This window comes from Homalodisca vitripennis, chromosome 3 (genome assembly GCF_021130785.1).
Source record: "Homalodisca vitripennis isolate AUS2020 chromosome 3, UT_GWSS_2.1, whole genome shotgun sequence".
In the NCBI taxonomy this organism is placed as follows: domain Eukaryota; kingdom Metazoa; phylum Arthropoda; class Insecta; order Hemiptera; family Cicadellidae; genus Homalodisca; species Homalodisca vitripennis.
The window spans coordinates 15,419,083-15,444,513 of record NC_060209.1 but is presented as its reverse complement, the minus strand read 5'-3'; the positions used below and the strand labels follow the sequence as shown (position 1 = coordinate 15,444,513).

The window sequence follows — 25,431 nt, the reverse complement described above, 5'->3', positions numbered from 1 at the left end:
AATTTAATCCTGTAAGAAAATTAGTCTTTCTGTTGATTATAATTATAACCTTTATTCAATTACATTTTCTCTTCCTTACACTCACTTAAAAAAAATAACGTAAAAACAGATTTTAATGCATATTTGTCTGATAACCGTCCAGACTATTAATTGAGTTTTAAAAGATAAATTGGATATAACAATGTCGAACTATAAAAACATAATTGCAACGCGATGTGGAAAACAATAGATGCGGTGTTTATAATATATTTAGCAAGATTTTATTCCATGATTATTATTTCTTATTTCAGTTATTATAAGCCCTTAATTTCATTTTTAGAATAAAATGACAATGAAAATGAAGTAATTATTTCGGAAATATAAGATTGTAGTGAATATGAATTCATATTTATGACTTAAATATTTAGATATCATTGATCATTGTAATATTTGAAATTTTTGAAATATTGCAGAAATACGTTTAAAATTATTAGAGTAGTCCTCCTCCTTAGACTAATGGTTATAGTCTCGGCTCTCTAACCGAGAGATCACGGGTTCAAATCCCGGGGAGGTCCAATCATGTACTTTGTACTTAAAGAAAAAACAGTGCACTTCGAAGCCGGCATAGCTGGCGCTAAGGCTTAAATGAGATAAAAAAATTATTAGAAAATATAACACTTTTATGTTAAATAATGTAATATATCACATTATTTTATAATATATCCTATAACCATTTAATATTTAGCAAACGTATTTTTCAAGATATATATTCAGAGATAAGAGTAGTCACTTCTGTCGGGTAATCCCATGAATGCCTTTCCATCTTTGTTTAGGTTACAGTAAGGACTTTCATCTATTAGAGAACAGAACGCTCATAAACATAATCATGTTTAAATTTTCTCGTTTAAGAAGAACTATAACGTATTGGAATTGAATCAGTAGAAATCATCAGATGGATACATACCTAAAAACGAAATAGATAATTGGTAAACAGTAAAGTCAATAAACACTAAAGAAATATTACTTCTTCGCCAGACCATGGACTCGAGCTCCATTGCTTAAGTAAATTTACCTGACAAAGATATGATGACCCCATCTAACTCAGTATTAGATATGAATTACTATGTTAGACCAGATTACTTTTTCTGGTTTCCTTCATTTGGCTGGATATATAGATCAAATGTCTTACGGCATCAGAGCAGCCAGGTAGTCGGGTTGCGATGGCAAACTTTGTGTGTAGTGTTAAAGACCTTGAAACCTTCGGGAGTATAAAGCTCGGTAACTGCCACAGGACGAATGCTCTTAGTTGGAGAAAGCCATCAGTCTGTAGTTAGAACCTGACAGCTTACTTAGGGAAGACATTTATAATCGGAGCCTTCGAGATGCCTTGTCCATCTAGAACACGGACCCTCTCATGTACCGTAGTAAGAAGTCCCAGATTGAACTCATATAGGTTTTAAGTTTCTGCAAACAATCGGAGTGCAAGCTCACACATAATTAGGGTATCTTAATAATGGATAATAAGTAGACTGTAAGGTGTAAGGGATCGGGATGTCCCAAACTTCTAAATATTGTGATCTTTTAGAGATTGATTGCTTGTAGATTGTTGGAATCAAAACAATTCCCCTAACCAATGTTCCATTACTTTCCAATTTGAAATGGTTAGTGTTTTGAAAGAGGAAAACATGCCTTAATCACTATTATTATAATGCAACAGTTTGAGAAGAATGATGTTTGGATGTATAGATATTTGGAAATTTGATAATTTGATACTCAACCAATAGGAGGGAGTGAGAAGGGGGAATGATATTCAAATTTGTTAAGATTTGAAAGGCGACAAAAAATGTAATTACACTGCATTTTTTCAAGAACATAGTAACACGCAAAATATATGTAAAGTTTCTCCAGGGCAGGCACTCATCCACTGTGTAGAATGCTCGTTGAGAAAGCCATTTTTCTAATGGAGTCTTTTTCCTGCAGTATCACGTATTCCTAATCCAGCCAATTTTCCTCTTGTCTTCTTTTGGAGAAGCAAACCCCTTTCTAGGACGGCACAGGACGGTCGGACAAGGAGGGCCCCATAAGGTGATTCCATATGTCATATGCTCTCAAAAAGGGCATGATAAGCAACTTCTGCAGGCTCTGCTGTACAAGTAGCAACAGTTTTCCTCATGGCATACAATGAAATAATGAGTTTTTTTTTTCAGAGAATGTCAACATGGCTCTTACAAGAGATGTCAATATCCACGGTAACTCCCAGATATTTATTTGGTGTGGTGAGTGGTTTCAAGATTAGGTATACCAGCTCCTTCATTTTTCTTTGCTCCAAAAACGAGTTTTTGTTGTTCTTTGTGTATCAAAATTACGTATTTAGAAACACAACAAAGTAACGTTCAACGCCAGCGTGTCTACTAGTTCTATGCTCCTACAGCTAGCGTTCTCGGAGGTAGACATACGATCACTATTTTTATTTTATCTATACATCGTACTTTGTGTAGTTGACATTGAATGTAGATACCTATCTTTTTATGTAAATTGAATACATTCTGTAAGCTCAAATTATAAGCTACTATTTATATTATTTAAAAGGAGAATGTAGAGGATATGACTTTTATTTGTTAAATATATTAATTTCCCTGAATCTCGGCAAATTCCTTAGAAGTAGCGTGGCATTCTCAGGCTTGTTTTCCAAAGGTCAAGTTAAAATTAGAGTTCAGATGAAAGTATTTGGTTTATTTTTTGGTTGTACCGAACTGACCTTGTGTACCATCAATATCGATGTCTAGTACCACAGACCTCTGACCCGCAATGCTGGACTGCAGGCTGCCCCACGGTATCGCTGTGTTGGAATTGTTTGTTCTCTTTCTTTTTCCACATTAGACACATGTATTTTCCAAACATCACAGATAGGAAATTTATTAGGTATACATGATGTTATGTCCATATTTTTGAAAGACACAGAAATAAAAACTACGAGGCTTAAAGTAGGTAGTAGCGATGAATCGTCACCGAATTTCTCGCATGTCGCTAAAGACAAAGTTTGCTACACCACCGAACTGATCGCTGCTTCATGGCATTTCCTGCAAATATAGCTAGTGACGATAAACCTTCACCTTTCCATAGTCGTAAGAGTGAAATACAGAATTATAGCTGCTTATTTGGTTTGAAAATAGTCTAGAGAACCGGAAATTTGAAGATGTTTTGAGTGGCCACCATATACATCTTTATATTTTTTGTTTAAAATCATAGATACCCGTATTTCATCATGAGTGCTTTCACTAAAAGGACTACATGCTTTGACATTATTATTTTTCCACAGTTCACACTGTCCTAAAATATTTCGTCTCACTTAAATCATTGGGATGTTATATAATGGGATGTAGGAAATAAATCCAATTTATTTTATATGTACTTATAAAAACTGTTGTTTCACTTTTTTTACAGCATTTTAGTATTCTTGAAAATATTTAATCCAAACCAGAAGAGGATTTCGATTTCAAACAGCTTGTAACTTTAATAATATCTTCAGTTTATGTAGGTTCAATTAAGATGAGGTTTTGAAGAGGAAGATTAGATTGTGGGAGTGGTTTAAACAATAATTGGTTCTGTTTTAGAGGTTCTTAACCAATTGTCGAGAAAAATGGTTAAAAGGTTGTAAATGTCTATAGGGTCTTCTATTCTTTGAACTTCATAATTAATGAAGCTGAAGCTAGGAATTTCTTATTTGTGTGGTTTTCTTTTATCTCCAATAATGTCTCAGATGGCCTTGATTTTGTTTGTTGAGTTGTTTCTATGTTCAATAGTTTCTATGTTTCATTTTCACTCTGTACTTAGTTTTAAGTCATAGGCCTTCTTTAGTGATTTTTTTTGTTTTACTCTCTGTCGGAGAAACAATATTTTATATCTGCTTGAAGAAACTCATTCTTTTGACTGAAAATTTCACTGTCGTATTTTATCATATTTTTATATAGAGGGAACGAGACCAGGGTCTTCACACATAGTCCTGAGAGGACCTTTGCACCCCCTTGCTTAATATTTAGGCCCTTAAAATCTAAGGCTTTTACAAGAGCCTATAAGATTTTAAGGCTACTGATCTCAAATATCCCTGAGCTGAGGAGATAAGCCATAGGAATATTTCTTGATTTTGTACATATATGTTCCGCTGATTCTTCTGTTTCTCCACAGAGTCTACATTTATCAATCTGACTTAAACCCACTTTCATAAGATGTTTTCTAAGAGAGCCATGTCCTATCACCATCCATAATACTAGTTGTAAATTCTCCTTACTTTGTTCAAGGAGTGTTAAACACCCTTTTTCAGTAGGAGAGATAAACCTTTTAAATTACCTAAATCCTTTATTAAGATTAACGATCTAATCCTCTCTTCCCAATCTTTTACTAGAGCTTTTCTGATGGAGAAGGCTACTCCGTAGTCTGGCTCTGAACCTACCAGAAGGCTTTCTTGCCTGTCTTGGCAAGGGAGTCTGCTTTTTCAATCCCCTGAATGCCTTCGTGGCGCCCAGCCTAGTGCAACTTCGTCCCTCTTTGCCATTTCCACTAGTGCACTCTTACATTCCAATACTGCTTTTGAGTCAAAGGGCAGGTGTCGAGGGCCTTTAATGCTTGTTGACTGTCTGAAAGTACCAAATATTCTGCTCCTATTGGCATTATTTGTATGAGCCTTTTGGCACATGTATAATTATATTGCCAAGACTTCCGCTTAGAAGACTGTGGGCGTGTTTTCCCAGGGGCACTGCTAATTTTGCTCCTAGCAAACATACTCCAAACCCTGCCATAGAGTCTAGGCGTGATCCATCTGTGTAATATTTCAGAATACCTTTAGTAAGGTAGGCCTCCTATCCTTTAGTAAGGTATCTATATTTTCAATTGAGGTGAGATACAGCGTTTCAAAGGAATATTTCTTGAGTATACTCTCAGAAACATAAGTTATTATTTCTGCCTCAGGGAATTTCTGTATTGTTACCATGTGTCTTACCAAGTTATGTGAGGAGAGGAGGGAATTCATCAAAAATTGTTGCTTCCTTTTTAGGTTTTAAAATGTCAATATTTACATCTCCTATCAAAAAGATTCTACTACGTCGGTAGGGGCTCCAGAACCTTATGACTCATCTGTGATTATAATGATATTATGTGACAATTAGTTGCTTTTAATGGCCAGATATTTTAATAGAGCCAGCTTTTACTAAAGAAATTATGTGAAATTTGATGATCAAATTTTTGTCTTTTCATTCTCCATTAGGTTACTTTTGAATACTGCAACTCCTCCATCGATATTGTGCTCTCTTCTAAATACCCACTACTGCCATTAAGATGTCAGTATTGTGTTAGTGTGTTGTTTGAGCTCTGTAACAACTTACATCTGGTGTGAGAGAGGATAGTAAATGATTCAGACACTTAATTTGTTAGTGATTAAGTTAACATTTTAGTGGAAAACTGTCAATGCCTTGTCAGTTTTTGTCTTTTATTATTTTATCAATAAAAGTATTAATATACAACTGATGTGATAATTGAATGGTTAAAAATGAAATGACATTTTTTAAATTATAATGATTTAAATAATGTTACGTAAGAACGTTTTTTAATGTAAGGGATTGCCTTTATTCCCAAATGAGAGAATTGGCCTCAATTCAAAATTGATGTAAAAATGGTTTATAATATGGTTTACAGGAGGTAATTGTCTTAAAATGTTCTGTAGTTGAATAGATGTAATCATGCATTTTTATTGACTACTAAGCCAATTATTCATCCAGCAACATTGCTGCAGACTTGTTCTCAATCAAGTCTTATAATATTTTGACAGGTAAAATTATAAGAACGTTAGAATTGAGCTTTGTTTCTATATAAATAACAGAGTAATCTGTAGTTTCTCTGAACAGATTATAGAGTTATTTGATTAACGATTTGACACAGTTGTTTTAATGTAAATCAATATCATAGCTAATTTTGCAGGATCTTCATATTTTTTCATTCAGATTCTTATAATGAAACTATCTATATTAATATTTATACTGTGTAATTATTTGTTTGTACTTAAATTTACTTATTACCGTCAAACAACAAAGAAAGACACTGTTCATTCAGCATTTGTTTCGCTATCCTGGGCTGTAATTTTTACTAAATAACATATAACAATATCAAACTTTTCTGATAAAAAATATATTTCATTATATTTTTGATTAGATACTTTATGTAACTATTAAATATAATCGTAACATTTGATGGTTTAGAAAATAAGTAAGCCTGTAAAAAGTTGTAAAATTATTCTACGCTGTTTTTGTTAGTGAATAATAAATCTTTTATAAACCGTGTAAATTGTTATATCTAAAAAAAATTAAAAAATTTCTTTCTTAGTTTTTAAAATCAAAAAGTATGTATTTGAATTAAAATGTAATTTTAAATATGTTTGGATGACATACAACTTTACAGCCAAAGACTTTATCTTTAATAGTACTAGTCAAAACAGTGCAATTTGTTTTACATAACAAAATATGTACATAAAACTATGTATGATGCATTAATTTCTTAATTTCTTTGCTCTCCAAGGTGATATTTTTTAAAAATATTAAAACATTTTTCAAATAGAATCTTATGGTCAAAACTAGAAAAAATACATTGTTTTCTTTTTTTTAACATTGTTTAATTGTTTAAAATTTTATATACATGACTATGAGTTACAACACATTCATCTTCCTTAATTTAATTTTTTTTAATTTTATAAGAACCTAAAGGTCATAAATCTTAGTTGATATAGGATTTTGTTATAAAATTATAGAACAGTTACCAAAACTAAAAAGTGGATGAAACTATTTTTTCTGCAAAGACGAAAATAGCAACGTCATTCTAAAATTACGCAGCTCTCATAGAACAATAAAAAAATAAGTGCTGTGTTCGGCAACTCTTTGCCTTTCCAATGGTATATGAATCACATCGATACTAGATTGTTTACGTATTATAACAGATTAAATTAAGCGGGTGGGTGTGCCAAATCAGCGGATATCCGTTGATTGGCGTGTAACGAAATTAAACAATGGATATCCGTTGATAACCTCCCATTTCGACCTTCACCAAAATTAGTGTGCGTGACAATCAACTTTTTATTAGTAAACACTCACTTATCGTTTTCAAGAAAATCAGGGATGATTCTATATAAGTGGCTTGGTTCCACGTCATAAAAATTGTGACTATTTTTGACTAAAAGTATTGGTACATTTTTTAGACAAAATGAAAACAGTATTTATTTGTGGGAAAACAGAACTGTATTTTACACATAAACTTCCACTAACAATTTTATCCTAACTATTTTACTTAGTGGAAACCCTGGTCCTTTTATTCCAAGAGAAGTTGAAACCATAAGACTTGACCTTAGGCTTTACTTCTTTCTCAGCCTCTAAAAACCATTGCCAACCATTTTTCTCACAGAAGTCAATAGCATCATCCTTGCTGCGGAACTGAATACTCATGTTGGACAATGGATCACCGCTGTAACAAAACAATCATTCCGCTGTAAAATTACAAACAAAAATTTGTCTCATTCCACCATATTTATTTTGCAGAAATACTGCAAGGCACCAAATATAATAAAACCTTTCAAAAATGTGTACTGAAACGTTTTAAAGTGAATTTTATTTGCAAAGCACAAAGTTTGGGAATTCAGTCTTACACTTTTCACGTATAACATAAATACATCTATGTTACATATGTACCAATTATAACATACTATCATTGAATGACAGAAATTTGTTTAACATACCGTAATATAAACTATGCAATGAAACTCAGAAATAAAAAGACAACAGTTGTTAAAGTGCTACAATAATGTTATAACTTATTTTAAACAATTAAATTTTTGATAAATGTGAGATTTTAAGAGTCAGCTGTAGTGAAACGATTTTAGTTTATTCCTCTAAGAACAAATTTAAATCTCATGTACTTTTAAACTGTTATCTTTTATCTTTGTTTTATGGAAGGTGATTTGAGGATCTTATTATTACTTTTTTTAGTTTTTTTAAGTTTATACTTTTTGATATATTTAAATGATTTAGAAAACAATACTGAATAAAAAAAGCGTTTGGATTAATTACATATTTTAAATGAGATCCATCCTATAATTCAACAACTAAAAGTGCGGCTAGAAGTGTATGAGGTTTAACACTGAGAAAGGAAAGGCTGGTTATGTTTTATTACTCTTTGTTAGATGTTAATACTATAAATAAGTTATTTATTTGAAGCTAAAAGTGTAGTTTTTAGTCTGACCGTTGCTAAATTGTAAAGTTTCGAATGAACATTGTTTACGTGAATTCTTTTCAGACTTGTCTAACACCGTACTTATGACTATTTGTCTTGAAGTAATCATAGAAATGTATGAAGAAAACATTGAAAAGACAATAAGAATAATCTTTTAAAAGTACTTAACAAACAAGTTTTACATCTTTTGTTAACAGTAACACAACAGGTGATTGCAGTAGCAGTGGTGAAAGTCAGAAGCATTTTGTTTAATGTCTATATTACAATGTCATATTTGTTATTATATCTCAGAAATGTGTATTGTATATGAATTCTACCTGGATTTTTATGATCTCTTATATAGTATAGCTCAAAAAATGTATAGGCTGTAGGCCAGACAAAATGTATTCAAGCATGAAATTTTATGAACAATAGGGATGACATCTTTGTTTAAACACTTCTTTTGATTGCTTACTTAAATAGGAATAGTTTCTTTCCAAACGCTTGTAAATTTACTGGACATTTGCAGAATATTTACTTTTTATGTATTACTTTGAGGAATAGCCGCGGCACTCAAAGGGTTAAAAGGAGAGCACAATAAAGAAGCGGTCTTACGTTGAGGCCCATCCCATGAGAGGGTTCTCCCATCGTTCTCTCGTCTCGAACTGCATCGACCACTGGCCCACATTATCTGTTCCTGACTGCATGGCATTCTTCACAGTCTGGAAGATGTGAACTCTTCGAGACCTTATATGTTCTTCTGGAACTCCGGTGACTTTGGAGATGTCCACCTTAACAAGCCCAAAAAGTTTACTATCTTGGAAACAATAATGAATTTTACATAATAAATCTAACAAGTCCATTCTCTTTAGTTTTATAAAATTGAACAGAAATTTACTTGTTTCCTTTCTCAACTGAAGACTGGCCTTTATTAACCATTGCAGACACATTTCAATAAACTGGTTATTATTTGGAAAATGAAAGAACGTGTGCACTACACTGTGCAAATCTTAACTCGTTGCTTACGATCAGTCTCTACTTCATTCTGAGCCAGGGCTAAACATAACAATTTATTTTCATTCTTCTACAAATTGTATAGTAAGAATCATTGCACTTAAAAAACGCAACATTTTTATCAACTATAGAGGCTCATTGAGCTTCACCTGTTCTGGTTTCAACTGAAAGAGTAGCAGGATTGGTATGGGGTATCTTGATTGAACATGTTCTAAGAAAACACTTGGATTAAGATCTCAAAGAAGCTTTCATACAGGGTGACCTCCTGTCTACTTTTTAGACCTAAATACAACCACAAAGTAACAAGACAGTCACTACACTATCACTCGGCATGCATGGCACTCACTGCACTGTTACACTCGACTGTAACACACATGCACAACTGAACCGACACGATTGTGCATGAGTGTGCTTGCGTGTTACACCAGTTGCCACACGCCTGTCTGTACATATCACCATGGCATATCGCCGAGTCATTCTTTTTTACCAACTATCATATTTGGATTTATGATAAGAGACAACGTGTATAAGCAATATTTCACAAAAATGTATCTTTACTGTCAACATTTGGCTCAATCATGAAAAACTCCTACTCGGTCAAAACATTTGTCACAAACAAATTTAGACAATCAAAACCATTTGAGGACAATTTTATTGAGACTTGGATTGAGGATTGAGACTTTGTTCTGTTTACTTTCTTATGGGGTGTGAGAATATAACAGCGTACTTACTTTGAAATCTTTGGGGAGGAAATTTTTTGAACGAATTCAAGCAATTAATTGCTGAAGTTTAATAGTTTGATGATGCTTGCCACCCTCCTCCATAACGTCACAACAACTACTCTCTCCCCCTGGGGCGTTACATAGCTTAAGGATGGCCCCCGTACATACAAAATACATTACAACACAAACAAATTGCACTTGTGCACTATGCAATGGATTGCAAGATACACTAACACAGCAAAAGCTTTGAAATCAAAACTGTAATCTGATCTAGTGAAATCACAGACGTAACGAGAAGGAAGAAACGTTAGTGTGCTGACTGAAAGTCAGTGCAGATACTATCCAATAGTGAGTATTTACACTCACTTTTTATTAAAATGGAGCTTCACACATGGTTATTTAGGCTATAGAGTATAATGAACATTGTGTCATCGTTGTAACTTAAAGCAAATTTAATGTTTATTTTGTTAGCACAACAGTGATGGTTTAGAGTGACTATGAAATCAAAGTTTTACTTTGTTATAAATTGAAATTGATCCTCCTGCCACTGTGACTGTGTCTCAATTAGAGTGTTACTACATTTAGTACATGTGATTTTTTAGGATTTAAATTTTGGGTACTTTGGGATTATAATGCCCAGACATGAATCGTTATTTGACATTTTGCTTCTACTGATTACTAGATTAGCGTAGAACAATATTTCGTCAATATAAAACAGGAATTGTCTTATCGCAAACCCCTCCCCATTCTCAGACAGAGGTCAAAGTCGAGCGGTTTAGTAGATAACGTGATTGCTGAGTCTCGCCGCCCGTTCAGCTGGTGCGTCGCTTTGTTGTACTTCTGTGTTTTACCCCTACATTTCTCCAAACACAAAAATTCAACAAAAACAAACATTATCAAACAAAAAACTAAACTCGTTATTGAAAAAAACACACAAAACTTGTTTTTATTCTTGATCACACTCTGCCACCCAAAATGCGAGTGCCTCCGGCCATCAGCACGGCCTTCGGCAGCACCGTCGGTCAACGAAAGAAAAACATCCCTTGAGATAAAATATCAAATTCTAGAGAGACTGATCAGAAATATAAATTGAATTGTAATGGAAATGTAACCATGTACCGTGCAAAAAAACTTAATGATACCGCGCGGCCTGCCGTAATTGGGACTCTCGAGAAAGATAAGATAACAGCGACAACAATACCGATCGCAATACCTGGAAATGCTTGTTGATTGATGGAATGTTAGTTCTGTTACTCAACTACATCGTTTTATAACGTTCTACTTTTATTGAAAAAAGTTTAAGCGTTGGGGGCATATAACAGAATCTGACCCCATTAACAATTGATAATTGTTGTAAGTTTGTAATTTTGTAATTAAAGAGTTGTTTTTCGTTCTATCAAGTTTGTTTCTATAAATTTATATTTTTGTGTTCTTCATACTGGTGTGGTCGGTATAATCCCAAAGTACCAAATTTTTTTATGTTTAGTGAATACTCCTAAAAAATAATAAAAACATGATAACACGATGAACTATAATAACTTAAAATCACAACTCACTACAGTTATTACGCATATACTTACGTACGGTGATTATAAAATAATGTAGGCCTACTTACCGGAGAATCAATAGTGATGTAACCCTCTTCAATCTGCTTGTCGTGGGCCACTTCATCAGGTAATATTGCAGCCTTGGGTTCAATTATCGGAGCATCCCTCAAATCTTTACATTTCACTGAAGCTGTAGCAATACTGCGATTCCTGGAAGACAAAGAACAAAATAGGCTATGTTCAAACAAAATCGGAAAATTAAAACTAAGAAATAATTATCTAATGGCTTGGGAAATGTTGGCAGGTTCTACATTCTACAAATGTGTATGATATTCATTAATTTATCCAATGAGATAACAAATATACAACACATAAAAACACTGGTAAGAAAAACACTTTAATCTTTTGAACAATTTTTTAAAATATCACATTATGTAAATTTAACCAGCGATTTGTGACCAAAAAACTGACATCATGCCATGTACATAATCTGTGCTAAAAGAATAAAGTTTTTTTTATTCAATTTTTTGACGTACATGTTAACCTCCGACTCCCCCATGAAGGATACTATGACCCCCATTTTTAAAAGTTAACGATTTAGATTAAAATTTTGTCTAATATGTTTTTAATTTACAATTTCTAAAAATAAACACATAAAAAAGTTTGTCATTGTTTCCTTGGCTTAGTTTAGTGGGGGAAACGGGTCGAAATCCAGGGTTAAATAACATGATAAAGGGTGTGGTGATACATACTTGTACTAGTCCCACTAAAATGGTTAAATATATTTTTCAATTAAAAGTTCTTGTGTTTTTTTAATTAGTGGTAAATGTCTATTTTTTTCTGAAAATTCTATAAACGAGTTTTTATCTCTTCAATTTACTTTGAAGAGTATGAAACCCCTACCAAAAGATGTAACTGTGGGTGTGGACTACAAGTATTTGTACTAGTCACATTAAAATGGAAATATACAAATATGCAGGCATGGAAGGTCATAAAAGGTCCATGATGATACAAACTACAGGTGTAGGCCAATCATCCCCAACCCCCACCATGTTTTAACCCAAGAAATGGCAACTAAATTTCTTCTTTTTGCATGCCACTTTTCCAGGTTTAACAAGTTACAAGGGTATTTTATAAAAAAATATAAGAAACACAAAAAGTTATTTGATTATGCATTGTCATTTATAATTTTTTCATTAAGATCTGCGTTTTTTATTGTGCATATTTTATATAAGTAAATTTTTTTTTATTTTAAACCTTTTAATTTTTTTGTTTTGTTTTAGGAGTTGGGACCATATCTACAGAAGTGGTATATTTGTACTCAATCAAAATTCCAAAATATAAAAATTACTTATACATTTCTCTAGTTTCAAAAAATATAGTTTGATGAACTTGTTTAATAAATTTGTATTTTTATACTGATAAAACTTGCAACAGGGCATTTTTATGAAAATTGACATTACGCTGATAACATACTACATTACAACAATAATAGTTATTCCTTACATGAAACAGTATTATATAACATCAAGAGTTAGCAATAACATATCATTTATCAATGACAAGTAAAAGTACAAAATTGTATATACTCATCATATTTATGAATTCGGAAAGCATACAGTTTTTTACATGTCAAACTTCACATATTAAGCAATGTTCAAATTTTCTTCTCATTTGAAACAAATTTTGATTTATCGACTAAACACATTCTGTATTGTGAACAATTGTTATAAAAATATACAATTATAAACCTAGTTTTGGTTGGGGCACTGTCATCTTACACTGGGCCTAATCCGAATCACCCCCGCTGTCATGGTGTACTGGTTCACTTTGTAACAACTCTCTTATATGACTATATTGATAAAAATGGTTCCTATACATTTAAGATGCATATAATGTTGGTAAAATTTAACATATAAAATAAATAAAGTGTGTCAAAATACAAACTTGACACTACTAACCTAGATCTAAATAGATTACGAAACTTGGGTTATTTTGAAACAAAACACTAATTATTTGTTTCACTACACCACTCCCGTGAAAGAGATATACTTTCCAAAACATGTTTATACCACTTGACTAAATAATAACTTCAAATAATATTACATACTTGCAACAAGAAACATAAACAAACTAACCAATATGTAAACAACAGCAAAGAAATGACAAGAATGAAAATTAAATACAATATTCTTCTTTTCTCCGACTTTTATCAAAGATCGAAAAGTACCAAAATTCATATTAATCGATATATTTATTTTTTTGCTATTGAATGCTACAATTACTTCCGTTGCATCAATGTTTAACTGTTGCCGCAGTGACAGTCACCAGTTGTTCAGAGTGATAGACCGTCGCTGTAGTGATCGTCACCATTACCTGGATTATCCAATGACCAAAGCGCAAACCATTCTTCAAAAATAAACACACCGGTATTGTTGGATTGTTGACGTTATAATAAGCTAGCATTAACTTTGTTAGTGGATTGATCAAATCTACCTAAGCAACATATGCGTTCCAGTACACAGCTGTTATAAATTAAACAAAAATAATTTCAAATGATTAACATTGGAACTTTGAAAAGCTGTAGAGCTCAATGTATTTAAAATCCACAAAAGGCTTAGAGTGTAAGAGCTTTCGATTTAAACAAGGTGTATCCCTGTTTTAGTCGATAATCAGAGTATGGTAGGCTATTATGATACGAATTGACTGCCAAATTTGGTAAACCAAGTAACAAAGGCCAATGTATAAGTATGAAAACTGGGGGGTTGAATCAATCATGTTTCTTTTACAGATCATGTCCTTTTGACCTGTTTACTGAAACCAAAAAAAGTTTACAAAATAATTTGTTACTGAAATTTGCAATAGTGTGAAAGAATGTTACTGAAATTTTACAAGCCATTAAAGTTAAAACTAACCTTAAAAGCGATGCAGGTTTAATTGAGTTTAAAATTAGTCTAGTTGACACTAACGAAGCCATTTTATCCTTCACTAATCAGTAATCACTACCCAAAATCAGTTCAATTGTATGAACTTTTTATTTTTGTTCGTACCAACTGATTGGTTAACAGTCAGGTGTTAAACCTAAACCACTGAACTTAATACAAAAAAAGAAGCAGACAGCGATTATGGCAGTGTTGCCATTTGTCAGTGTCATTACTCTCGTTACACCTAATCTTTAAAATCGTCTACAATCTATCAATGTCATCTACAGACTGCCATACTATCTTTAATGTTGGACAGAATCCTATGTAAACTACCATTACAGCGCTAAGCGCTTTATATTGAAGGAAGAAAAATCGTATCGCTTCAACAGGATTGTCAAATTCAAAAATATTAACTAAACGAAACAATACACCGATTGAGTAGAGTTTACGAGGTACACGACAGTGTTTTCTTGATATATTGGCCATGAGTAGATAATCCTAAGAATATGGATTTTGAGGTCACAACAAATTAAATAAACACTGCGATACGTGCCTTTGTAAGAGAGAGTTCTGTCTTTTACATTCAAAGGGTCGGTAGCCAAGTCTGTCGGTAGTTTACCATTACTACCGCATTGGGCAGCGGCGCTCAGTTTGATAAAAATACTCAATAACTGGCAAAATTTATGTTAAACCCTAATTGTAATTGTCCTTAACAGTTAAAGTTCTCTCCATACTATTCCGACCCTTAGAGTTAAAAATGCTGTCTACTTTCGTTTAAGAGCTTCCTTGAAATCATTGTAAGAGTGCACTAGAAAAAAATCGGTCCATTCGATAATTATTTAACAGTTCAAATGTATCAGGTTTACACAGTATATAGCATAACAATGTGCATACAATCTTTACTTGCTCCTCTCTAGATATGCCTAGGTGTATTTGAATAACAGCTTCTTATTTCTTTGGAGAGGGTTTGGAGTCTCCGGTGTTACGCATTTCGCATGTTCATGTATCAGTTTCTCAGGACCTCTATGAGTTTTGGTCATGAAATTTGAGAAAGAGACAATTGAGTTTAGAGACGTCATAATTTACAAAAATATGCGTTTAAGACGTTACATCCCTATGGGGATTGAGTGGCAGAAACGTCGTTCTGTAAAGCTAGTTCTCCCCTGTGACACATAGATAGCACTACCATACTATAAATATATTGCTTAGAGTTATAACAATTTAATACAAATATAATATCTTTTATTTTTCTAGTAATAACCACATTTTTAAGAATTACATTTAAAATCTAGAAGTTTTTATCATTTTTGTCAGAGTTCAATCACGTAACTTGTTTAGTAATTTTCTATCAAATATTTACGCTAGACTTCGTGACGGCGAGGGAGGATTTGCGTTCGCCGTACAGCATACAACACTCTAACCCGAAGAACAACTTTCCACAGACCGATGTTTATCATTTTCAATTTCAACATGGAAGTAATTGAGGCGGGGTTTTACACCAAGTTTAAATAATCTAAATTAATTAACTTAATTGATTGTTGTTGTGTTGTACAGACGCACACTCACGAAGACGGAAATGTTCTATCTATATTAACTGGTATGAAAAACTCTGCTAGGCGCTTAGCCAATTAAATTTTGTATTGCATAACTTTAAATGAGTCAATAATTTGTTTTAAGGGCACAACCAATATTCGAAATTCCATACACAAGTTACATGCTCCGTCCATCCCAGTTTCATCATAGAACAAATCATCAGTAATCCAAATCAGTCACACATTAAAAAGTCTTTTACCATTTATATTACTACGAAGATGTCATTGCAGGTATATTCCAAAATATATGGAGTGTATATTAATAAACCAATATTAGCCTTTAGAGTTGGTAATAATAATTTATTATATCATTCTGACGTTATGGACTAACACAATGCCTATGACGAATCGCTGACTGACTTACTTATTTCGAAAAACATAGACCTAACGTCCTGATCCTGAACACTTCCCTTGAGAAATTGAAAATAAAATATTTTCTAAATAAAAATACTTCCCTTGAACTTGTGTGGCAGTTTAACTTAGCCACGTATAAAAAATAGGAGTGTTCAGCGTAATGATTGTTTTATTGTACTGTCTTGTACTATAATTGGTATGAGTCTAGGTAAAATGTTCAAAGCTTATATGAAATCCAACAACATAACACATATCAATAAATTACTGAAAATGTCATCACTTTCAAAGAATTAACTTTCACAATATACTCTATTTATTAATTTGTTTATTTATTTGTTTTATTTTTTTTTTTTGTAAATTTCCAACGAAGTTACTTGTAAAATCAGTGTAACTAGGATTACTTCCTTAACAGACAGAATTCGGGACTCTCCATGGAACGATGTTCAACAATGAAAAAACAGAAATAGATGTTTGCACCAAAATTCAACTCTCTAAGTCAACCTACCAAGTCTAGACTTTATCTCGTTCGTCATTTATCGTGCGTACAGATATAGAGCAATCGGATTGTCACCAACTGGCTGGAGAGGCTTCGGTTTCGCTAAACTCTCATCCAATACGATAATTCTTGTGTGCTAGTCACTGTTGTTTTCGTTTGTTTCTAATAGTGTGCAACGACAAGTTTTAAGTGGCATTAGACTGTAAATGAATGCATATTTAAAAGCAAAATCTTCTTATAGGCTCTTTAATAATAAAGAGTACTATAGCCTATATAAAATTGAAGAAAAAAAACAAAGGATATTATATTTTTATGCAAAACATTATTTTTTGCTATGAACTTTCTTAAACGGCAGCGAAAATTGAATATGAAGAATCGTGTAAAAGACAATATAACTATTTGAGGAAAACACCGAAAATATCGTTTGAACAATATATGAACCTCCGCTGCGCCGGTGATTCAAATCTTTGACTGTCCGTAACTAAAATCGAGAATGAGAACAGCTGTTTTTAAAAAGGATGTTTGTTGTGTTTTTGATTGTTGCTGTTGACAACAACGTCAACACAAACGGCAGTGATTTTGAACGATCTTCAAAATACAAATATAACCTATGTGAGGTACACATTTGAATTTTGTTTACAATGTGTAATGTAACCAGTGAGAACAATATACCCTATTATCAGAATAGTATATATTTTGTTTTAGACTATAATGAGTAGCTTTTATAGAGACTTGTTGGATCATGGGAATGAAGATTCTGAGATGTCGGAAATTGGCCCAGAAGACATGGACAATATAATTAAAGTAAGTAGGGCCTATTCCGTAAATGTTTCACTAGAGGTTTTGAATTGAGCGATTAAAAAAATAAAAATATTTGGTATAAAGACTTTTTATGAATGGTGTGATCTTGCAGTGGTTTTTATGTAAGCTAGCATATCAAGAAATGTACATTTCTCATTTATCTACAAATACATTGCCAATCTTTGGTTTTATGGATGTTTAATAAAGATTTTTAAATAGGCCAAATTAATAGACACATTAGCAGTATTTTAATGTGAGCGTAGATGAAATTCAACATTTAAACAAATAATTCGGGGATACTGTAATAAGCGGCCTTTCACTCGTTATTTGATAACTATTATCGAACAATTTGTTGTATCATCCAACTTTGATATTATATTATATTAATCTTACGCTACAAGAATTATAGTAAATTAACCATAAGAGTAATACAATTCTTAATTCAATAAATTTAACAATAACATAAAATAAAAACAAACTTAATAAAAAGATAACAACAGCGTGCCACATGTGCTGTTCACTTCTTGTTTAAAACTCATCATTGGAAATTTTAGATTTAATAACGTGGAGTATTGGTATGGGTGTCTTATGTTTTGTGCTGGTATATAAATAAAACATCAGTTTATGACGTATTGTTTTTTCAAACTTTATTTTTCAAATTATTTGCTTTTAGCAAATCTGAACTTCTTTGTTCAGATGTTTTAGGGGACTCTAATATAACAGTAAAAGGACCATTGTTAACTAAAGTCATCTCTTTGTGGCCTCCAAATTTTCCCTCTGGAACAAAAGCACAAAATGTTTGAATTAGGCAGTTTTTAACATATGGAGTAATGGCCTATTTCAATTTGGGCTGTAAAATGTTTTTGGTTATGGAAAATCCTGAAAACCTGTATAACAAACATAAAAGATAAAACATTTATAATTAATTTTTCTGGTAAAAATGCAGATATATAAACAAGGTGGCAGGTGCTCACCATAATTTGACTTATATAGAACCCTTTGTATTAATTCCTTATAAGTTACCATGTCATATTCAATTACAGTAATTCATTGCTAAGTTCCAAGTGTATATTTCAATTTAGCCTTTCAGTTAGTTTTAGTAGGCTAATGATAAATCAAGTACCAAATTAAACATCTTATAAATAAGCATGAATCACAGGTGTGTTGCTAAGCGCTAATGTTGAGAACGGTTAGACCAGTTTGGCTAATTCTTTTTTTTATATTCATTAAAATCCAAGGAAGGTTTATATGAAGAGAAAGATTTAAAAGTGATCTGGAATATTTTGTAATTCAGAAAAACTTTTAGTATATATGTTTTATAATCCAGATTGAACTAAGTTTCAGCTACAGTTCGACAAATTGGCTAAAACGACTGTTTACATTTCAATTTTATATTAAGTATACAGTGCTTTATCAGTAGTGTTGTGGAGATAGTAAATAAAAAGTTAAACGGCTAAAAGTAGGCACCTTTTACTCGAAGTATGCTGCTCAGTCCTATATTTTCTTTTTCGGGACAACAAGGCAAACTCTACGTTGGTAATGGAAATATCTTAGTTCAGAATTATACGACGAGGGCTAGAAGTGAATGCTTTTTGACTATAAGTAGGTTTTCAGGACCTGTTTATTTGCGTTTTATTGATCGGGTAAAAAGGTAGACTCAGCTGGAATTGTAATTAATTTAAACCAGAAATGCTCCTATATGTGAAAAACATGATATAAGAGTCAGGTTAAAATCTGATACGCTTAACCATTAACACTTAAATAAATAATCTACTTGATGTATTCCTACTTACTTTTGAAAAATGTTATAGGACCATCATAAATGCTTTTACTAAGTAATATAAGGACTTCGAACAGTGCAGCTGTAGGTAACAGCTGGTAAGTAATAAAAGAGATCAAATATTGATATTTTATATTATAAGCGGTACGAGTTGCAATCACGACACATTAGAGTGATGCCAAAGAGTTAAGTGAGTGAGGGCTGCCGGAGTGAAAACGTAAGTGAGCTATCCGTACGCTCAAAATCAAGTCAGCATGGCTAAGGTGCTACTCTCAGATGCAGCAGTTGACCTTGAAGTCGCGAGTTCGATTCCCATGCCTGACACGTACTCAAGGGTAAAACTGGTTGGAAGGCCCACTTTAAATTAACGGTGGTTGGCTTTGGTGTAAGTTGATGAGATCAATGTATCCTTGTATAAGTGTAAACACCCGTTTTGTATTTTTTGTCTTTACTGTTCAAAAGGAACCACTTGATTTGTGATTGCAATTTATATTTTGCAAGGCATTTTTTATTGAATTTTGAACATAATAATATCTTTTAAGAGTTAAAAAACCATTTAAACCATACTTTTAGGATACATTTTAGGACAAATTACCAGCAGTATGAGGGTTAAATTTTCATTCCTTATTAAAATGCAGGTAATAAAAGTGATTGGTGCTTCAGAAATTTGACTTAAGTTGAACCCTTTGCAATCACCATAGCATGGGTCACCATACCCATGCAAGTTGAATGAATGCGAGTGTGTGTCTTGTGATATTATTGTAAATTTGTATATAGTTACACTAATTGATGATTGTTTTTATTTTTTAAGATTCATTTAATATGTAGTGTAAATAAATATACTAAGTTTTAGTTATAAATGTATACATATATATGTTAGTTTAATTTTTATGAGGCTAAGTGGTAGAGAGGACTTTATAGTCCTAACTTCGCCTCTAATAAAGTCATTTTTCATTTCATACCCATTGATATCAAATTAATAATATCAAGAAAGAGTTTGGTGATATACTTGAGTTTTTGAATATTACATAAGATTTATGGATGGTTGTGAGAATGTTGAAGTTGATGACAACTCTGTCCATCTTGTAACATAGAATGAATAAAGAACAAACTTTAAAACATTGATGAAATTGTGCAAAAACACCAATGCTGAGTACTTGGTTGATGGCAGACATGGCGATATTGACAGGGAGATAGCAAACAATTTGCACAAGAATTTATAAATGAAGTAAGTTTGTGACAAAAAGGTACACACCAAATTACTTTTTTACATGAGCAAAAAGAAAGCAATAAAGGCAATTGTTCTGAGGAGCGATTCACTGTAGATCCTGAATTGGTAGAGTCCAAACTGAAGGTCATGCTCATAGATTTATCAGTATTAAGGGCATCATGATTGAGCGAGGACCTTGTAGCTAAATAATAAAAAGTACTACATTTAGGTCCTGCCATGCTGTGAGAAAAAAACAGACCTGTGGAATAGCAAATAATGAATTCTACACCAAGACTATGTGCAAGCCCACAACATGCTCTCAGCACATGTGAAGCAGTTCTAGGTCGATAAAGGCATTCCTGTGCTTGAACATTCATGTGGAAAGTGTATTAAAGAGATCAAGTCTAAAACGGTAAACAGGCTGATGGTCTGCAACGTTGTCTTGAACAATGGAAAATTCACATGCAGTGATGCCTAGATAGAGTAGGTGAAGTGATATAAAGGGAATGAATGAATGAGTATATGTTTATTGTCATATTACATCTTACAAGAAATAGAACAATAATAAATATTGTCATTGCTACATAATGTAACCTAATATTATTTGATATAAAAAATTAAACACCATTAATAAACTGCACATAAAGCTTTACGAAGATGTCAGACATTAATAGAATAAACAATTAAATTTGTCAAACTTTGACATCAGTATTAGTATTGCTAAGTAAATTTAAATGTATACCGTACATCCAACAATTCCCTTTCCTCGGTCTCTCATCGTTAGTATCAATTTAACAATAACAAGATTCCAGCTAAAATGATTCGCTAACAAATAAATAACCTCTAATATAAATAACAGTATTAAAATTTTCAGCCATGATTAAATTCACTATGAACCCAATTAACAGTATTAAAACTTCTTATGTCAAACATTTATTTTGTAAAACATTGCTGAGTCAGATAACGTTAAAATTGTAGCTCACCATAATGTAATAACAATCATTAATTAAAACAATTATCAAATAAAACAATAAAATTGGTAACAATATAACATATTAAATTTATCTCAGGGAATTAACTCTATTTAAACAAAATTCAGGATAAAATATGTTTTTCAAATTAATCCTGTTATTTAAATGTCACGCTTTGTACACTGTTCCTTATTTTCAAATTGTACTGCCATTTCAATGTGACACATGTTACATTCTATTCGTATTTGTTACTTTATTTTTAATTTTTATTTCTTACCTTTTATTTTGCTGGGTTTGTATATTTCCCTTAATCTTTGTAACATTTGTTTGAACAGGTCGTTTGAATATTTAGGATCCATAGCATTACGGAAACTGACTTTGTTCCCTTTCAGCTTGTTGTATAAGCTGATTTGGCTCTGACAGAGTATTTCGTAATCCAAATCCATTACGCTGCGAGTGGGCTTCCCCTCGTACAGCCGCAAATGGACAATTTTTTGAGCCCTCCAGTGTAAAAACAAACAATATTTTGTGAAAGTCACAGTGGAGAATACTTCTATAAGGTACAGATAAAGAATGATGCTAAATAACAATATATAGCTTGATTACGTCCTTACATGTATTCAACGTCTCGGATCGTGTCATCTCTGGATATCCCCAGTAGGATACAAAGGCCTGGTCCTATCGCAGTGACAAGCTTTTGGTTGACTGCAACATGTTCGACAGACAAGTATTATACGAGTTGGTAAACCTGGATCCAATAATATATCTCTTGTTATAAGAATTTCTTGATTTTTGTATAGCAATTTCAGTAATACACGTATATGGTATCAGTTAAAAGCTCATATACTCTAGATGTGCTTTTTGTGGATTTGAAATACATCCAATGGGCTTGCTCCATGAGCCTCCAAAATTCCAGTGTTAATCTATGAGAGCATTTCGTTTAGTTAATAAACAGCTGATTACTAAAACACAAGTGTTGTTCAGGTTTTTATTCTGAACCAACATTTGAGGTTTATTTGCCTGGGCCTGTTGAACCAGAAATGGTATTTCTTCCAGTTGTTCTTTACCTCAGGGATATACCAAAGGACATTTCAGTGTCCAAGAAAGGTTTCCTAATGAAGCTCCTGCTGAAGTACAATATGCTTGGATGACTTCCAACAAGAATAGTATTTGTCTGTTCATCTGTAACAGTACTGAATTAATTAATGCAATAATTAATTAAATTGAAAAATGTTGCAATCAATAAAATTGATAGCCTTAAACAAATTAATTAGGTGAAATCAAAGTATTTTGGAAAATATTATTTAATTTAAGGAATGTGATTTATATACACCACAAAATGGCTTGACGCATGTTGTCTGAAGCAATTTTATTGAAAATCATATTACGCAAATGACAATATCAACTCTGATTGACTGAGGAAAGCAGTGGAAAGTTTTGGAAGTGCAATGTGAATGTGCTAACTGTCTTGAAGAAGAAGTATGATTCCATTTTAGGATTAGATTGTGAGCTTTGGAAGAGAGTAGACTTCAACGTTTATCAGCTCTGTTTGGGCGTGGTCCTGTGTTTAAAATTATTATTTAATCACGTGAAATGTAACAAATTTATACATGTAAAAAGTTATAAATATCAAGTAAATTGGCATAATTGAGTGAATTTTAAATGGCGTTGAAGTAAAATTTACTTTTTGTAGTCTAGCAACAATTTTGACATTTTTATGGACTCTATTCTGAAATATGCCACATTATAGTGGTATTGTAAGTTATACAGTACATTACTCCCAAAAAATGTATAAATGATAATTTCACATTACATACAAACAATAAACTACATCTTCTAAGAGTCTTTTATAGATAGATGAAAGAACTTTTTAATAAATTAAAATGTTTAAAATTAACTAGTAACAATCCTGAATTGATTATCCATATAATCCCCAGGACCTGGAGGACTTTACATACCACCAACATTATTCTGGAGTTCTCTGTTGTCCCAATATTGGATTTATTGGAACATTTCAGTTAATGAGTGTGTTTAAAACAGAAAGTGATTATTCCATTAGCTTCTTGGGAGCTTATATGATAGAATACTAAATTTTAATTTAAGTTTTGTAGTAAACGGAAATCCCAATAAAAATATTAGACAATTTTGGGAAACTTTAATTTTGGATACCTTTTTATAGGACAAGTACATCTGCTGAGTTGTCTCTGATACAACAATTCAACATGGTGATTTATTAAATATATCAGAATTAAATTTACTTGTTAATTAAATAAACTTGTACATGTGTAAAGTATTCAGTGATAATAGTAACAAAATAATACTGTTTGGTGTACTTTAAAATAAAAACAATATTTATATAAAAAAATGTATATTAACTTCTTCTAATTATATTATTTATAACTGTAGACTTTAGCAAACTGTAATTTTGACAAAATGCTGAGAACCTACAATATTGTAAAACCAGTCTTGCTACCAAACTGTACTTAATTATATTAAGTTTGGCGTAGTAAAATTGCTAAGAAAAGTAATTTAAGTCATTTGTTCTTTCAGATATCAAATATTGGTTATTTGGAAGTGTTAGATTTGGATCAATAAGTATAGTAAACTATTACATAATATGATCTAAGTTAGTCAATAGTAAGTAGGTACACATGTTGAGCCATACTTAATATACTTGCGTTTGTCACACGCTGAATGACAGCTCTCATTGTCTGTACTGATATCTCAGTTTAAATTCAGCAATTTGATCCAACAGATATACTAATGTCAAATATCATATATGCTTTTACTATCTAGTAACTGTATTCTTTACTGAAAAAGGTCTTGAGTTTAGTTTCAGGGCAACATTTTCAAAATATATATTATTTATATTGCAATTGAAATTCTACATACTGTATTTATATGAAAATCTCAAGATCCTGGTAGTAAAAAATTCATAAAATTAATAGTAATAAGATAAATAAATATAATAAATAACAGATTGTAATTAAAATCATAAATAATAAAAGTTTATAAAATGCATAAATATAACACCAATAAATATTGATTAGTAGATATAGATATAGTAGTATAGATTACGAGAGCGATGTCTATAAGATATGCGGCACAACGTGTAGCTACCGAAAATGACGAGTAACGAGAATACCGATTAGAAGAAAATTTTAAAGACGTTGTGGGGCTTTAAAACTTAGTAATTATTTGCTGACATATAAATGTGCCGTTACTGCAGCTATGCAATATCACATCTTAGAACCATTTGAAATGTTGTGTACCCATTGCGGTGCATTGCATTTTCCTGAGGAACGTGTTTCTAATCGCATAAATAGAAATTATTTTGGTGTCTGTTGTTTGCATGTACAAATTTTAATGGAGCAACCAAAATTTTGAAATGAATTAGTACGTCTCTTTTTAAACCATCACCCATATTCGGAAGAGTTTAATAAAAAGATAAGAAACATAAACGCATCTTTTGCTCTAGCATCCTTTGATGCGGAAGATGACAAAAAAATAAATAGCCATGCATTTATAGTTTTATTGTTTGCGGACAAGTATATCATAAAATGAATCCCAAAACACGATTTACCAGAAAAAATACTGAATCAAGAATCAAGAATCAAGAATTTTATTGTCGTTAAGCACATGGCAATAGACAAAGTCAAATAAATACAGTTTCATCTAATACAATTTCTACAAAAAAAAAAAAAAAAATATATACATGTGCAAAATAAATAAACAGTTTAATAAACATTATTTATATTTTACATAAGGTCTAGAAATTTATTATATATTTAAGCATC

At 32.0% G+C, this 25,431-nt stretch overlaps 3 protein-coding genes across 5 annotated transcripts in view; 1 reads left to right on the top strand and 2 right to left on the bottom strand.

The window, feature by feature from the left end:
- Window positions 1-7,233: 7,233 nt before the first annotated feature.
- Window positions 7,234-14,604, bottom strand: LOC124356631 (NADH dehydrogenase [ubiquinone] iron-sulfur protein 4, mitochondrial-like). Its single transcript, XM_046807748.1, has 4 exons — window positions 14,422-14,604; window positions 11,575-11,716; window positions 8,839-9,014; window positions 7,234-7,479 (listed from the first exon to the last, which is right to left on the bottom strand). The coding sequence occupies exons 1-4, from the start codon at window positions 14,481-14,483 to the stop codon at window positions 7,302-7,304; spliced, it is 558 nt and encodes a 185-aa protein (XP_046663704.1). The 5' UTR covers window positions 14,484-14,604; the 3' UTR covers window positions 7,234-7,301.
- Window positions 14,605-17,539: 2,935 nt separating this feature from the next.
- The window catches only part of LOC124356629 (calponin homology domain-containing protein DDB_G0272472-like), a 42,127-nt gene continuing 34,235 nt past the window's right edge, over window positions 17,540-25,431 (top strand). The window contains exon 1 of one of the 2 annotated variants that reach the window (XM_046807744.1): window positions 17,540-17,676. In XM_046807744.1, the coding sequence (XP_046663700.1) occupies window positions 17,584-17,676 (93 nt within the window). In that variant the 5' untranslated portion in view covers window positions 17,540-17,583. Of the gene's footprint in view, window positions 17,677-19,730; window positions 19,839-25,431 lie in introns of those variants that run through there. The other variant, XM_046807745.1, reaches the window with a different exon arrangement.
- On the bottom strand, window positions 17,969-24,356 carry LOC124356630 (D-aminoacyl-tRNA deacylase-like). Of its 2 annotated transcripts, XM_046807746.1 has the most exons (4): window positions 24,300-24,356; window positions 22,249-22,339; window positions 21,912-22,135; window positions 17,969-18,450 (listed from the first exon to the last, which is right to left on the bottom strand). In XM_046807746.1, exons 1-4 carry the CDS (start codon window positions 24,340-24,342, stop codon window positions 18,314-18,316), a joined length of 495 nt encoding a protein of 164 aa, XP_046663702.1. In that variant the 5' UTR covers window positions 24,343-24,356; the 3' UTR covers window positions 17,969-18,313. The 2 variants fall into 2 exon arrangements, with proteins under 2 accessions (XP_046663702.1, XP_046663703.1); XM_046807747.1 differs by lacking the exon at window positions 21,912-22,135 and having other exon boundaries at window positions 18,324-18,450.

Excerpts from the sequence above, each read along its gene's own strand:
- LOC124356631 (XM_046807748.1), bottom strand. The coding sequence starts at position 14,483 with ATGGCTTCGTTAGTGTCAACTAGACTAATTTTAAACTCAATTAAACCT. Across the intron at positions 11,717-14,421 it reads AAACCTGCATCGCTTTTAAG|GAATCGCAGTATTGCTACAG; the intron begins GTTAGTTTTAAC and ends TTTGTCTTCCAG. Across the intron at positions 7,480-8,838 it reads CTCATGGGATGGGCCTCAAC|CGGTGATCCATTGTCCAACA; the intron begins GTAAGACCGCTT and ends GTTTTGTTACAG.
- LOC124356630 (XM_046807746.1), bottom strand. The coding sequence starts at position 24,342 with ATGAGAGCTGTCATTCAGCGTGTGACAAACGCAAGTATATTAA. Across the intron at positions 22,340-24,299 it reads GACAAACGCAAGTATATTAA|TCAACCAAAAGCTTGTCACT; the intron begins GTATGGCTCAAC and ends AACATGTTGCAG. Across the intron at positions 22,136-22,248 it reads ATCCGAGACGTTGAATACAT|GGCTCAAAAAATTGTCCATT; the intron begins GTAAGGACGTAA and ends TTTACACTGGAG.